The sequence below is a fragment of the Pogoniulus pusillus genome, chromosome Z, assembly GCF_015220805.1.
Source record: "Pogoniulus pusillus isolate bPogPus1 chromosome Z, bPogPus1.pri, whole genome shotgun sequence".
In the NCBI taxonomy this organism is placed as follows: Eukaryota; Metazoa; Chordata; class Aves; order Piciformes; family Lybiidae; genus Pogoniulus; species Pogoniulus pusillus.
Genome location: NC_087309.1, coordinates 40,807,400 through 40,824,494, shown reverse-complemented (window position 1 = coordinate 40,824,494; position 17,095 = coordinate 40,807,400). Strand labels below are relative to the sequence as shown.

Below are 17,095 nucleotides of genomic sequence, written 5' to 3'. Positions count from 1 at the left end.
TTTCATTTGATTGTGCCACCAATGATCCTTAACTCACAGGCTGTACATCAAAGTTTATCCTGCAGAACAGAAATTACTAAGACCTTAGAAATCCTAGCAATTAGCAAGTCCCCACTAATCAGTGCCAGTGCCTACCTCCGAAGCATGCCACACATACCTTGGCCTTCCTGAGCAGGCTGACGATGCTGAGGCTGGTGGATGCCAGCTCCCTGCTGGGCATGCTCTGCAGCTGGGTAATGATGTAGAGCTCACAGATGTGCTGCAGCCTCATCACCTGGTACATCTCTGCGCACACCAGCAGGGACATGGCCTGCAGGATGCTGGCTGTAGGACAGTAGAACAGAGGTGACCTGTTTTACCCTGAGACGCTGCCTACAGTCAACTCCTAAACACACAGCAACCAACACAAAACCTGACTGCTAAATAACTGCTTTGAATTCCCATTATTTTTATTATTCAAGGAAAGCCTGGATGAGGCACTTAGTGCCATGGTCTGGATGACTGGATAGGGCTGGGTGCTAGGTTGGATTGGATGATCTTGGAGGTCTCTTCCAACCTGCTTGATTCTATGATTCTATGATTTATCTTTCATTTTTCATTGCTTTTATTTCTATTTTTTTTTTTACTTTTTGTTATTATTTATAATTTTTTTCTTCCTTTTCCTTCTTTCTCATTTATTTTTCCTTTTCATTCTCTTTTCCATTTTTTTTCTTTTCATTTTCATTTACTTTCATTATTTTTCATTATTTTCCTTTTATTCTTTCTTTTTCATTATTTTACTTTTTTTCGTAATTCTCCTCTTATTTTACATTTAGTTTTCATTACTATTATTTTTTCATTATTCTGCTTTTGTCTCTATTTCTCATTATTATTCTTTTTTCTCCTTGTTTTCTTTACTTTCTTACTTTACATTCAGTTTCATTATTTTTCCTAAGTATTTTCCTCCTATTTTTATTAATTTTTTAACGTATCCTCCACTTATTTCATTGTTATTCTTTTTTTCCCCTTGTTTTCTTTATTTCCTTATTTTACATTTAGGTTTATTTTTTTTTCTAAGTATTTTCCTCTTATTTTTATTCTTTTTTCTTTTAAGTATCTTCCTCTTATGTTACATTTATATGTCGGGATTTTTCTTTCTTCTTGTTGTTGTTGTTATTTTCCTCTTTGTTTTCCTTTTTTTTTCTTTTGTTTTTCTTTTTTTTTTTTTTAATTTCTTTCATTATTTCCATTGTTGTGTCACTCTCTTTTTAAAGATAATCTGCTCAAACAGCAGGAAAAGAATTGTTAGTACCTAATTAGCAGCTATCAGTCCACAGAATCAACCAGGCTGGAAGAGACCTCCAAGATCATCCAGTCCAACCTAGCACCCAGCCCTATCCAATCAACCAGACCATGGCACTAAGTGCCTCATCCAGGTTATCTTGAACACCTCCAGGGACGGTGCCTCCACCAACTCCTTGGGCAGCCCATTCCAATGGCAAATCACTTTCTCTGCCAACAACTTCCTCCTAACATCCAGCCTAGACCTCCCCCAGCACAACTTGAGACTGTGTCCCCTTGTTCTGTTGCTGGTTAGAAGGTAAATATAATAAATGGTTGCAATTATCTTGCATCTTCAAGATGCTGTCAATTGCATAGATTGGAAAAGACCTTTCAGATCATCAGGTGCTGCTGATTATTTAAGTAATTGATGATTATTAACAGGATTTGGCTTTCTAATTTTTCTGTCTAAAAAAAAAAAAAAAAACCAGAATTTTCAATGATATAGGAAAATACAATAAAAAGGCTAAAAAGTAAATGGCCTTGAATCATAGAATCAACCAGGTTGGAAGAGACCTCCAAGATCATCCAGTCCAACCTAGCACCCAGCCCTATCCAATCAACTAAACCATGGCACTGAGTGCCTCACCCAGTCTAGACCATCAATACAGACACCGAACAATGAATATATTGAGCAATCCATGTCTGTTTGAAAATAGTTAAAATATTAAACAAATTTAAAAACACATTTTACTGAATAAAAATTAAGCAACTTAAAATCACCTCTGAAAAATAATACATTAAAAATTTGAAAACTCTTGTGAAATATTTTTTGAACTGAAAGATTTAACTGTGTAAAATACATCATTTTGATCAAAATATTGAATATGTGCATATTTAATGGTTTTATGATGACAATTTATACTTAGCAGCATATTTATATTCTTATGTAAATGTTTTAATGTTTAAATCCCTCAGCACTATCTCAGTTTAAGAATGGTTTATAATTAACTTTTAAACATAAGGTACCATCAGGTGTCTGTATTAAAAGACAAAATAGATTTATAAATAGATAAGCAAAATAAAATACTAATATTTTAGCTCGAAAAGTAGCTTTATGGTATTTTTTAAATGCATTGTACACGGGTTACACATTCAAACCGCTGAGCAAGGAAGTGTCAGACAAACTGAAGGAAGAACCATGGAAAACCAAAGATTCGGGCAAAACTACTTGAAAAGCAAGCAAAAGCAAAACACATGCCACAGTATCAACTAATTCTTAACAATAAACAATAGGGTTGGGTTTTGATGGTTTTTTGCATTTCAATCATATTTCTTACTTAATAGTTGGACTTTTCTTCTCATTAAAAAAAGACAAAGGTTAAGGCACCAGGAATACTACAGCTGAATTTTTGTTGCCAGATATTCCACCTGGCACACATTTTTTTTCTGGGTTGTTTTTTTTCTTTCCATTGAAATGAGATATCCATGGGCATGAATAAGATATTTAATCTTGTTGATGTTAAACATAATAATAATAATAATAATAATAATAATAATAATAATAATAATAATAATAATATGTGATAAATATATTTATATATAATTATAAAAACATATATATGTATATGCACATATATACATAAATATATAAAATATATACATTAAAATAACATATATATAAATAAATATATTTTTATATATAAATATATTTAGATATATGTGGTTATAATAAAAAATATATGTATGTATAAATGTATATATTTTAATATCTATAATATATAATATAAAAATAAATAAGTATAGTTATAATAATTATATATGTATGTGTTTATATATACATATATGTATATATACACATATACATATATACATCTGTATACACATATACATATATATATGTATATATATGTGTATGAATACACATATACATAAATAATATATATATTAAAATAACATATATATAACATATATATGTTTTATATATATTATTTATATATATAATTATAATAACATGGAGGTCATTCTGCCCCTGTACTCTGCACTGGTTAGACCACACCTTGAGTACTGTGTTCAGTTCTGGGCCCCCCAGTTTAGGAGGGACATTGAGATGCTTGAGTGTGTCCAGAGAAGGGCGACAAGGCTGGTGAGAGGCCTTGAGCACAGCCCTACGAGGAGAGGCTGAGGGAGCTGGGATTGTTTAGCCTGGAGAAGAGGAGGCTCAGGGGTGACCTTATTGCTGTCTACAACTACCTCAAGGGTGGTTGCGGCCAGGGGGAGGTTGCTCTCTTCTCTCAGGTGGCCAGCACCAGAACGAGAGGACACAGCCTCAGGCTGCGCCAGGGGAAATTTAGGCTGGAGGTGAGGAGAAAGTTCTTCACTGAGAGAGTCATTGGACACTGGAATGGGCTGCCCGGGGAGGTGGTGGAGTCGCCGTCCCTGGAGCTGTTCAAGGCAGGATTGGACGTGGCACTTGGTGCCATGGTCTAGCCTTGAGCTCTGTGGTAAAGGGCTGGACTTGATGATCTGTGAGGTCTCTTCCAACCTTGGTGATACTGTGATACTGTGATATAAATAAAGTATATGTATATATATATATATATATATAATTTTTTTATATATATATATGTAATCATAGAATCAATCAGGTCGGAAGAGACCTCCAAGATCATCCAGTCCAACATATCACCCAGTCCTGTCCAATCAACTAGACCATGGCACTAAGTGCCTCATCCAGGCTATACTTGAACACCTCCAGGGACGGTGACTCCACCTCCCTGGGCAGCCCATTCCAAGAACAAATTACTCAGTGAAGACCTTCCTTCTATATATTAATAATAACATATATATGTATATGTGTATATATAAAAATAACATATATATAAAAATAACTTTTATATGTGTATATATAAAACATATATATAACATATATATATATATAAAAAACATATTTAAAATATATATATATATATATATATATAAAAACTTGTCTAAATTTCCCTTGCATTACATAGGTTAAAAAAAGATACACTGATGATACAAAAGACAGAATTAAGACCCAGAACCAAACTGTGATTTAGAAAGACAATGAAACATATTTTAATGGTCTGGACATTAAATTTCAATCTTCTAATTTTTTATTTCTTTTCCCCCTGGATTTCTTTTTGGTTTGTTTTTGTGTAGTTTTGTTTTGTTTTCCTCTGTAAGCACAAAACCAATCCAACATTTTCCTGATGGTATTTATGATCATGGAATAGTTTGGGTTGGGAAGGAACTTTGATGACTGTTTAGTCACCCCCTGCCATGCGCAGGGACATCTTCTGCCTGAAGGTGGTTTCAAGATTGATCTATCATTTTCTTTTGAATAACATGGACACACTTTCTTTCCTGGTGCATTATCACTGAATTATAGGTTCCCAGAGTGGCTCAGGTTGAAAGTCATCTTGGGGACGATGTACTCCAACCTCCCCACCATGGGGCAGCGACACTCCTCAACTAGACTTGGGTGCTCTAAGCCTCATCCAAGGCTTTGACTGCTGCAAGCCTCATCCAAGGCCTTGAGCATTTTCCAAGGAAATAAATACTGCTACATTACTCTGTCAAAACCTCACTGTTAAAGAATGACTAACAGATATAGATACATACATATATATATATATATATAAAAAGATACATTTAAATTTTCTTACCTGGGCAGCAGGAGTCGGTATAGAGATACTCTAGAAAGGAGAGGAAAGTGTCTTTGGAAACCCCATAGACTGGAACCAGAACACTATTTGCTTCTAGATAATTACCATTAAACATAGCTGCCATTACCTCACAGCGAGCTACCAGCACTGCTCTGTGGGCTGGGACAGTGGCACCTGAAAGACAGAAGTCCATGACGCTCTTACAAGCACAGGAAGACCTTGATTTCAAAGGTCTGACTTTCTTAGAGATTCACAGCATCATGGAATGGGTTGGGTCAGAAGGGATCTTCAAGATCATCCATTTCAGCATCCTTTCCATGGGCATCTGCACCCCCTTGTTTTGTGGTCCCTGTGCTGTTGGCCAGATTCCTAACCATAACTGGGACAGTTTGGTCTGGGTCAACCTTACAACTACATTGAGTTTGTACACTGGAATCAAGTCAATCAGTCCCTTCCAATACCTGCTCTTGAAAGGCTGGGAGTTCACTTGGAGAATCACAGAACAGATTTCGTTGGAAGGGACCCTCAAGGATCATTCAGCTCCAACCCCCTCACACCAGCCCAGGTTGCTCAAAGCTAAATCCAGCCTGGCCTTGAAGCACCTCCAGGCAGAGGACATTCACAACTTCCCTAGGCAACCTGTGCCAGTGTCTCCCCATCCTCACTCTCAACAATTTCTTCCTCCTCTTCAGTCTCAATCCTCACACTCCCATCTCAAAGCCACTGTCCCTCATCTTTGTACTCCCAGCCCTTGCCCAAAGAACCTCTGCAGCTCTCCTGGAGCCCCTTCAGGTATTGAAAGGCTGCTCTAAGGTCTCTCTGGAGCCTTCTCTTCTCCAGGCAAAAGTTCTCCCAGCCTGTCCCCACAGGGGAGGTTCTGCATCCCTCTGAGTATCTTGGTGATCTCCCCTGGGACCCTCTCCAGCAGCTCCAGGTCCTTCCTGTGCTGGGGATCCCAGACTTGGGGGCAGTGCTGCAGGTGGGGTCTGAGCGAGCAGAGCAGAGCGGCAGAATCCCCTCCCTGTGCTGCTGCCCTCCCTGCTGTGGATGCAGGCAAGGAGGTTTTTAAAATTAACAACCAACAGATAATCATCAAGGCCTGGCACTGCCTGTACAGGGATGTGGTGGACTCACCATCACTGAATTCTTTTAAAAACCCCTGTGGACTGGCACTCTGGTACATGGCTTAGCAGCCATGAGGCTCTTAGCTTGCCAGCAGGACTTGAGGATGCTAGATGTCTTTTCCAACAGTAATGATTCTATGACCACACAAAGCAGAGAAAGGAAAACCATCCTGCATGAGATTCCATCTAATAATCATGAATTTAACCAGATTGAATATTTTTAAACCAGATTAAGTATTTTGCCTAAGAATTTCCTAGTGGTTCTCTTATTAGAATAATCCTCATACATTTTCCCATAAAATGTTTCCATTTTTCCTTATATATTCCCCTCTCCCCCCCCAATTATTTACTTCAGCATTTTGAAGATACTTGCTTCACTCCAGCATTGGGAAGATCCCCTAAAGCTGACCACCCAGGATGGTGGAAGTCTTATAGGATCTTAATGAAAGCATAGACAACCCTGGCACTGGAAGTTCTGCAGATGAACTCAAGAGTCCTATGTGTAAGGAAGTGCCAAAACAGTGCCAGAACAACAGCCTGTGGCCAGGTGTGATTGTTTAATCAAAACAGTTCAACTGGCATGCCAGGCATGGCACTTCAGGACATGGTTTCATGACCGTGGTTGTGTTGGGCTGACAGCTGGACTGGATGACCTTGGAGGGCTTTTCCAACCCAAACCATTTCATGATTCTAAATACACTGTCAGTAGCTCTAACTGCAATAGATATACTGTCAGTACATGCCCCCTGTAGCACATTGTCCTGCTGTGAGCCAGGCCAGAGCTGCCTCTGCTCAGTGCTGTCCCTGCCAGCTCAGGCTCTGCTCACTGAGGCACTTTCTGCACCTCAGGGCAGCTCTGCACAGCCAGGGGCTGCTCCTAGCAGGGAGAAGCTGATGGGCAGAGCCACTGCCAAGGACTCTGCCTTGGGCTTGCTCCTGGGCACAGCAAAGGCACTGCCACAGCTTGTGGCACACTCTGGGAGCCAGGAAGGCAGAGGTGGCACCTGTGTGGAGGAGCAGACAGGACAGGTGACCCTCAACTGCCCACCGAGGATTGCAGACCACAGATGGCATCTGCAGGAGACAGATGAGGGATTCCCAGGGCCATGCCTCTTCTTCCCTGGTTGGTATCCCAGGGGGGGCTCTGTCTCTCCTGCCTTCCACCCCCATCCCTGTGCTCTTGAACCCAGTTCCGGAATTCAGCTCCTGACTCCGGTTCCCACCTGCTGCTGAATCCAGCCTGGGCCTTGCCCAGTGCCTGCCCCCAGCAGCAGTGGTGCCAGTGGTGCCATCAGTGCCATCGGGGGTTGGGTTCCACCCTGGTTTGCGTCTCTGTCTCTGTCCCATGGCATTGTTCTTGTTCTGTCCCAGCTGGTCCAGTTTCTTTCCCTCCCCATCAGCCTCTCTCCCTTCTTCCCTTTCTCTTCCCTTTGGGAAGCAGAGGGGGTCCTGGAGAGCCTCTAGCACTCCTCTCGTGGCCAGCCCAGCCCTGACCTATGACATACCTACACTATCACAGGATCTCAGGAGTTGGAAGGGACCCAAAGAGATCATTGAGTCCAATCCCCCTGCCAGAGCAGGGCCACACAAGGTCAGTTCACACAGGAGCACATCCAGACAGGCCTTGAAAGTCTCTAGGGAAGGAGACTCCACAACCTCTCTGGCGAGCCTGTGCCAGTGCTCTGTGACCCTTACAGTAAAGAAGTTCTCCCCTGTGTAGAGGTGGAACCTCCTGTGCTGCAGTTTACACCCATTGCTCCTTGTCCTATCACAGGGAGCAAGTGAGCAGAGCCTGTCCCCTGCCTCCTGACCCCCAGCCCTCAGATATTTACAAACATTGATTAAGTCCCCTCTCAGTCTTCTCTTTTCCAGACTAAAGGGTCCCAGGCCCCTCAGCCTCTCCTCATAAGGCAGTGCTCCAGTCCTCTAATCATCCTCCTAGCCCTCCACTGGACCCTCTCCAGCAGATCCCTGTCCTTCTTAAACTGGGGATCCCAAAACTGAACACAGTATTCAAGACGAGGTCTCACCAGGGCAGAGTAGAGGGCAAGAAGAATCTCCCTTGTTCTGCTGGCCACACTCCTCCTAATACAGCCCAGTGTCCCATTAGCCTTCTTGGCCACAAGGGCACATTGCTGTGCCATGGATAACTGTTATCCACCAGGACCCCCAGGTCCCTCTCCACAGGGCTGCTCTCCAGCAGATCACCTCCCAGCCTGTACTGGTAGAGTTTATTATTCCTCCCCAAATGCAGGAATCTGCACTTGTCCTTGTTGGCTCCTCTGTGCCCAGCTCTGCAGTCAGTCCAAGTGTCACTGGATTGCTGCACAGCCTTCAGCTGTATCAGCCAAGCCTCCCAGTTTGGTGTCATCAGCAAACTTGCTGAGCAGACTCTGTCTGTCTGTCTGTCCCCTCATCAATGCCATTGATGAAGATGTTGAACACCACCAGACCCAGCACTGATCCCTGGAGGACTCCACTGGTTACAGCTCTCCAGCTGGACCTAGCACCACTGATCACTATTCTTCGAACTCTATCTTGTAACCAGTTCCTAATCCACATCACTGTCTGCTCTTCCATCCTACACTTCCTGAGCTTGCTCACTAGGATGTCATGGGAAGTGGTGTCAAAGGCATTGCTAATGTCAAGGTAGACTACACCCACTGGTCTCCCTGAATCCATCCATTCAGTTACATCACCAAAGAATGTGATCAGGTTGGTCAAGCACGACTTCCCCTTGGTAAATGCAAGCTAACTGCTCCTGATAACCTTCTTCTCTTCCAAGTGCCTTGAGATGCCCTCCAGAAGGAGTTGCTCCATCATTTTTGCAGGGATGGAGGTGAGGCTGACATATATATGCGTGTGTGCGTGTGTGTGCCTGTGTATGTACACTATACTATGTATATATACATATATATATATACATGTATATGTATATATACATCCTATACAGCATATAGGATGTGTGTATATATATATATATATACACACATCCTATACAGTATATAGGATGTGTATATGTGTGTGTATATATATATATATATATATATATATATATATATATATATCCTATACAGTATATAGGATATATATATATATATATATATATATATATATATATAACTTAAATACATATACTTGTATATCCTGGCTGATTTCCTCCTTGCCCACAAGTTCTCCATGTCCCTAATTCCTCAAAGGCACATGGCACTTTTTCCTTTTAATTCTATTCCTGTTCACCTCTGCTTCTACTTCCAAACTGTTTAAACTGCATTAAAAAATGTATGTATGTGTAACACACAATATGTGGATGGTATTACACATTTATGCAGGTAACAGGCTTCAGACATGATTTGAGATGCACATCATGTTGCATGTGCACCTAATTGGGTATTTAATGACTAATTAAGAGGTTCAGTCACATTGTGAGTCTCCACACAGGCATAATGCCCTCCATTTTCTATGGCTTCCAAGTATTTACGCAAGCCAGAAAGCCCAAAGCAAACCTCCCTCCTCCCCTCCAGTATTCAAGGAATTACTTAAAAATCTATTTGCCTGATCAAGATTAAATCCTTCAGTTTCTCTTGGTAATTATTTAGCTTTAATGCAATTATTTGTGCCTGATGAATCAGAGAGAAAGGGCTGGGAGATTTATCAAACATTAGAAAAACACACATTTTAACAGTGGATTTAAAAAAAAATACCATAAACTACACTTTTTAAATACCTGTCAAACCTATTCAGCAGTTCTGGGGTTTGTTTTGGGGTTTTTTTTTTGGGGGGGTTGTTGTTTGTTTTTTTTTTCCCTGTAAAATAAATGTATTATGGTTTCATCAGCTTCCTGGAAAGCTCTCTGAGGCGTGGGGGATGCTGAGATGAATTGCTCACGTCACTGAGCTTGGCATCAGTATTTTCTCCTCCTTTTCAGAGACCTTTTTGTTTTCACTGCATTTTAAAAGGGAAAATCTAGAAAGAATCTGCTTCTTCTCTTGTGCTTATGCTCGAGGCACTAATGCTTCATGTTTGGCTCTAAGCTGAAACAATCAAACAATTGTCCAACCCCTAAAGGCCATTTCTGCATGAAGGGTGGGTGTGGATGAATCAAGAAGGCAATTACCATGTCCAAACCATCTCATTCATACCCTTAGAAAGGAGCTAACACTTTTTTTTCTCCTGTATTTTTATTATGTAAGGTGAAATAATTTAATTTCCTGAAAAAAAAACAACCAACCTCCTCCCTCACCAACCACGCAAAAGGGCAGCAAAAGATGTTTCACTGGCACAGCAACTGCCCAAAGAGCACCTGGCATCTTCGTGAGCAGACCAACAACTTTGTGACTTCTGGGTCTGTTACAGACAGGTCAGCAAGGAAATACAGCATCTGCTCCCCCTCAATATTTTAATCTTGGCCTCTAAGAGGACTAGATCATAGAATCATAGAATCAACCAGGTTGGAAGAGACCTCCAACATCATCCAGTCCAACCTAGCACCCAGCCCTAGCCAGTCAACTAGACCATGGCACTAATTGCCTCATCCAGGCTTTTCTTCAACACCTCCAGGGACAGTGACTCCACCACCTCCCTGGGCAGCCCATTCCAATGGCAAATCACTCTCTCTGTGAAGAACTTCCTCCTAACATCCAGCCTTGATGGCACAACTTGAGACTGTGTCCCCTTGTTCTGTTGTCATCATACAGTCATAGAATGGTTTGGGTTGGAAAAGACACCTAAGATCATCCAGTCCAACCATCAGCCCAACACCACCATGGTCACTAAACCATGGCCCCAGGTGTCATGGCCATACCTTTCTGGAACACCTCCAAGGATTGGGACTCCAACACCTCCCTGTGCAGCCTCTTCCAATCTCTGACCACTCTTGCAGCACAGAAATTGTTCCTCGTGGCCAACCTCAACCTCCTCTGGCACCATTTCAGGTCATTTCTTCTCCTTTTATCACCTGATGATAGGGAGCACAGCCCAACCCTCACCTGGCTCCAGCCTCCTCTCAGGGAGCTGCAGAGAGCAATGAGGTGTCCCCTCAGCCTCCTCTTCTCCAGACTAAACACCACCAGCTTTCTCAGCTGCTCTTCTCCAGCCCTCTCCTCCAGACCCTTCCCCAGCTTTGATGCCCTTCTCTGGACATGCTCCAGCCCCTCAATATCCTTCTGGGAGTGAGGGGCCCAGAACTGAACCCAGGATTCGAGGTGTGGCCTCACCATTGTGAAGTATAGGGGCATGAGCATCTCAAATAGAGGAGGTCCTACAGTCCTCTGATCATCTTTGTGGCCTTTTGGATCCTCTCCAGCTGTTCTATGTCCCTCTTGTGCTGGATGCATCAGAACTGGACAAGGCACTCATAGATATTTCTTTAGTTTTGACACCATATAAGAGAGTCACCTCCACTTCCCACTGTCCTGCAGAGAGGACGACAGCAGGAGGTGCAGCAGTGACCACGTCAGCAGAAGCAGAGGTTCCATACCTTGTATTTTGAAGATGACATCAGCTAAGACAGGTGTATTAAAGAACAGCCTGAGAGAGGTACTGTAGAGACGTCTTATCTGGTGAGACCTGCAGTCCTTGGCAGTGCTGAGCTGCAAGACAAAAGCACTGATCACAGATTGCCATGGAGATTTGCCTACAGCACCAAAGACTGCAGGACACCATTTGTATGAGGGAAGCAAACCCAGCCTTTCGTTTTCTGCTTTGTGTTCTTCTGCTAATGCTGCTCAGCTTTGCCTCTCACACATCCAAACCTCTGCAGTACTCTTTTATTCCCCACCATGTTTGTCGTATTGCTCACAGTGCAGCGCCTCAAAGGTGTTCCCATCTCCTACAGCCACACCCCAGCTCCAGCCTCCATCCTCTCTGACTCACCACAGAACTGCTCCCCATGGCACCTCAGTTTTAACTGCACCATGAGGTTTCTGGGCTCCAGCCTTCTTTCTGCATGCCCTGTTTGGACCCAAGGGTGTAGAAGGAGAAGGTTTGAGGGTTTGGGGGGATGCACCAATGGACACATATCAAGCCACTGGCAGCACACTGCACACGGATGCAAAGCAGACAAAAGGGGTGGGTGTGTGTTCTGGTATTTCCCTGACGCTGCTGCCTCCACAGAGAGGAAGGATAGAGCATGGACTTCTCTTACTATCATCTGGCCATGCCAGCACAGAAACATCCAAAATCCATCACTTTTAGTTAGCTTTCAGTTCTGATTTTTCTTGTTGTAAGTGTGGAATCTACCCAAAAGGAAAAACATGAAAAAGATCGGTTGTGAGAAGCAAAATGCAGGTGAGATCAGACCTAAGGTTAACATTTCATCTCATTTTACACCACTCATTTTTATCAAGAAAATCATGGTTTAATTTCCAGCCTTCACATCTTTGAAGGACAAAAACTTAAAATGTGAACTAAACCTACCCAAAGGAGTAATAAAACTCCCAAAGAAGCAAGGGCTAAGGCCTGATTTCTTAAGAGCTTCCAGGACTTGTGAAGTCCAGCCCTACAAATGATTTAGCTGTGGACACTTAGGAACTGCAAGACTACAGCTGAGCCATCAGAAGCTTAAAACATCTAGGTGGCCTTTTGACCTTTGCATTACATTATCTCAAGACAACACAAGATGATTTCCCATATAATTTCATAGAATCATAGAATCAACCAGGTTGGAAGAGACCTCCAAGATCATCCAGGCCAACCTAGCACCCAAGGTCCAATCAACCAGAACATGGCACTAAGTGCCTCAGCCACTAATTTCTTCAACACCTCCAGGGACAGCTACTCCACCACCTCCCTGGGCAGCCCATTCCAATGCAAATCACTCTCTCTGCCAACAACTTCCTCCTAACATCCAGTCTAGACCTCCCCCAGCACAACTTGAGACTGTGTCTCCTTCTTCTGTTGCTGGTTGTCTGGCTGAAGAGACCAACCCCACCTGGCTACAGCCTCCCTTCAGGTAGTTGTAGACAGCAATGAGGTCACCCCTGAGCCTCCTCTTCTCCAGGCTAAACACCCCCAGCTCCCTCAGCCTCTCCTCACAGGGCTGTGCTCCAGGCCTCTCACCAGCTTCGTTGCCCTTCTCTGGACATGTTCCAGCACCTCAACATCTCTCTTGAATTGAGGGGCCCAGAACTGGACACAGCACTCAAGTTGTGACCTGACCAGTGCTGAGTACAGGGGAAGAATAACCTCCCTTGTCCTACTGGCCACACTGTTCCTGATACAGGCCAGGATGCCATTGGCTCTCTTGGTCACCTGGGCACACTGCTGCCTCATCTTCAGCTACTATCTACCAGTACCCCCAGTATCCTTTTCTGCCTGGCTGCTCCCCAGTCACTCTGTCCCCAGCCTGTAGTGATGCTTGGGGTTGTTGTGGCCATTTGACATAAATGTTTTGTGCAAGTCCCATATTATCATGAAATTACAGAATTGTTTGGGTTGGAAAAGCTCTCCAAGAGCATCCATCCAACATCAGCCCAACACCACCATGTTTTCAAGTGCCACGGTCACATGGTTCTGGAACACCTCCAGGCATGGGGAATCCACTACCTCCCTGGGCAGCCTCTTCCATCCTGCAGCACAGAAATTGTTCCTTGTGGTCAACCTCAACCACCCCTGGCACAGTTTCAGGCTCCTTCTGTCACCTGATAGCAAGGAGAAGAGCCCAGCTCCCACCTGCCTCCAAAGTCCTTTCAGGGAGCTGCAGAGAGCAAAGAGGGCTCCCCTCAGCCTCTTCTTCTCCATACTGAACTACCCCAGGTCCTTCAGCTGCTCCCCACCATACCTGTTCTACAGACTCTTTAGCTTTGTTGCACTGCTGCTGAAGTTCTATCAGAAAATGCATGTTAAGACTAATTCTGTACTGTAAGCTTTTACTAACATGACCTGAAGTACTAAGGGACATGGTTTAGAGGTGACCTGGGAGCGATGGGTTAATGTCTGGACTGTATGACCTTAGAGGTATCTTCCAACCAAAATGGTTCCCTGGTTGTATGATTCTATACATCACAATTCATTGATAAGTTAAATATATTGAGTTACAGCTTTCAACACAACATTCACAGAAGAGTGTGGCCAACAGCTCAGTGGAGGTTCTTCTGCCCCTCTGCTCTGCCCTGATGAGACAGTATCTGGAGCGTTGTGTCCCCAGTTGAAGAGGGACAGGGAACTACTAGAGAGAGTCTAAAGAAGGCTACAAGGATGCTGAAGGGACTGGAATACCTGTCTGAGAAGGAAAGGCTGAGAGTCCTGGGGCTGTTGAGCCTGGAGAAGAGCAGCCCCAGAGGAGATCTTAGGCATGTTTACAGATATCTGAAGGGAAGGGAGCAAGGAGAAGGGGTCAGGATCTTTTCACTGGTGTCCTGTGACAGGACAAGGGGCAAGGGGCCCAAACTGGAACACAGCAAGCTCCACCTCAATATGAAAAGAAACTTCTTTGGTGTGGGGTGCTAGAGGCCTGGAGCTGCCCAGAGACGTTGCAGAGTGTCCTCCTCTGGACACTTTCAAGACCCACCTGGATGTGTTTCTGTGTGACCTGCCCTGGCAGGGGGTTGGACTGGATGCTCTCCTGAGGTCTCTTCCAACCCTACCATTCTGTGATTTCATGAAGACAAATTAGCTCTCCTGACCTGCTGCAGAAGCAGAGCTTTTGGCACATACTCAGCAAGGGAAAGCTTTCCAGGGCAGCCTCTATTACATGGGAATTAGTAGGACATAATCTTGTTGTTAGAGCATGTGCAAAGCTCTGAACAGGGGTAATCCTTCTAGGGCAACTCTCTGTGTGCCTTCCACCACTTACATCGATTCTGCACATTACAGCAGCAGCTCTGATGTGCACAGTTTGTGTTCTGTGTGTGCCTGTGAGCAGTCCACTGATGAAGCAACCAAAGATCTGTGAGCCAAAGGTAAGTTTGGAACACAGACAGATGTGGAAATCTTGTCTGCAAAAGCAATTTCCCAAGCATTTGCATCACTAACAGTTGCCCCAAGAGAGCTCAGATGTACCTTCCCTGGAGTTTTCAGGATGCATTTCACCTTCTCAAGTACATTTTCAGTTTTCTCTGGATCCTTCACCTTCCTTTTTATATCCTCTTCGAGTTGTTCCCACTGGAAAGCACCTACAATGACACCAGGTAAAGGTGGGCTGTAAATCAACAAGGCACAGCCTCTAGAAGGCAAAGAAAAGATCCCCACTGAAGGTGGTGTCCTCTGACAGGACAAGGGGCAAGCAGCACAAACTGGAGCTCAGGAGGTTCCAGCTGAGCAGGAGGAGCAATTGGTTTGGAGTGACGGTGCTAGAGGGCTGGAGCAGCCTGCCCAGAGAGGTTGTGGAGTCTCCTTGAATGCAGAGCTTCCAACCCCCCTGACCATTGTGTTCCTGGGCAAACTGCTGTGGGTGCCCTACTGAAGCAGGGGGGTTGGAGTGGGTGATCTCCAGACAATCCTTCCAACCCCACCATGCTGGAGTGTGGGGATTCTGCTGAGGGGTTACCTGAATAAATGAAGTGGAGGATGTCTGGGAGACAAGAGCAGAAGACAGAGTCCTTCACCACCACCTTCACTGGTGGGACACAGGGTGGTCCACTATGGGTAGCCACGGGGAAGGTGCCCCTGGTGTCCACCGTGAAGAGGTTCTGTGCCATCTTGACAATGGAGGCGTCGTGGATGTCAGCGGCACTCTTCACCTCGAAGAGCAGCATGAAGAGCTGACTGACCGAGCAGAGGATGACCTTGTGAGCCTCCACCACCGTGCTGAGGTCTTCGGGGTAGAAGGCCACATCAGCACACTGGCAGCAGCAGAGGAGGTTGTGCAGGTCTGCGTCGTAGTGCGAGGCTTCACCCTTTAGGATCGGCATCTTTTCTGCAGGAGACAAGAAGCTGGGCTGTAGAACCGAGGCGAGGGTCAGATGCAGAGACCTCTACTGCCAGAGACCTGATCAGACCCAGCTCAGGTTGTGGAAAAAAGTGTTTGATCAGAAAACCTCTCAGGTGCCACTGGAGGACATTTGCTAAAACAGTTAAAATGATTGGAACAATACAGTGAAATAAAACAGATGAAAGTGTCCAGCCTCTATGAAACCTCTTTATGCAGAGGCACAGAGTACGTTGGCTTGCAAGGGACCCTCAAAAGACATCCTGTCCAACCCCCTGCAGGCAACAGGGACACCTCCAGCCAGAGCAGGCTGCTCACATCCAGCCTGACCTCAAATATCTCCAGGGATGGAGCCTCCACCACCTCCATGGGCAGCCTGGGACAGGGTCTCCCCACCCTCACTCTGCACAACTTCCTCCTGGTGTCCAACCTAACTCTGCCCTGCTCCACTTCCAAACCACTGCCCCTCAGCCTAGCCCCACAGGCCCTTCTCAGCAGTCCCTCCCCAGCCTGCCTGCAGCTCCCCTGCAGCTATTGAAACGCAGCTCTAAGCTCTCCCTGCAGCCTTCTCTTCTCCAGGCTGCACAGCCACAACTCTCCCAGCCTGTGCCCACAGCAGAGGTTCTGCAGCCCTCTGAGCATCTTCGTGGCCTCCTCTGGACCCTCCCCAGAAGCTTCAGGTCTCTTCTTGCGCTGGTGGCCCCACAGCTGGCTGCAGGAGAGGTTTCCTCCAGGCAGAGCAGAGCAGAGCAGAGGGGCAGCATCCCCTCTCTCCATCTCTAGGCCACACTGCTTTAGATGCAGCCCCGGCAGCCCTCAGCCTTCTGGGCTGCCAGCGCTCATTGCTTCCTCCACCAGCTTCTCTCTCCACCAGCACCCCCAGCTTCAGGCACCTGAATCAATTTTTAGGACATGGGAGAGGAGTTATCTGGATATAATTAGCAGTTAGTAGTTGTTTCACTGCATAAATACATCAGATGCTGAGAAAGCAGATGCTCTGAAATCATGTGCAGGGCTGTAGCCCTCTCCCTTGGTTTATTTTCAGCAAATAAAAATGTGACTTGATGAAACTGCAGAATGCTGAAGCATGATGCAGTGACTCTCTTACTTCATTTGTCTGTAAAGCTTCTATTAATTCACCTTTGCATCGAATG

The 17,095-nt window shown here is 44.7% G+C and overlaps 1 protein-coding gene across 4 annotated transcripts in view; it reads right to left on the bottom strand.

Moving 5' to 3' along the window:
- The window catches only part of RHOBTB3 (Rho related BTB domain containing 3), a 39,336-nt gene that overhangs the window by 3,765 nt on the left and 18,476 nt on the right, over positions 1-17,095 (bottom strand). The window contains exons 6-10 of one of the 4 annotated variants that reach the window (XM_064140240.1): positions 15,561-15,929; positions 15,074-15,186; positions 11,553-11,664; positions 4,950-5,123; positions 158-324 (exon numbers count right to left, since the gene is read on the bottom strand). In XM_064140240.1, the coding sequence (XP_063996310.1) occupies positions 158-324; positions 4,950-5,123; positions 11,553-11,664; positions 15,074-15,186; positions 15,561-15,929 (935 nt within the window). The remainder of the gene's footprint in view (positions 1-157; positions 325-4,949; positions 5,124-11,552; positions 11,665-15,073; positions 15,187-15,560; positions 15,930-17,095) is intronic. The other 3 variants (XM_064140241.1, XM_064140242.1, XM_064140243.1) reach the window with 3 other exon arrangements.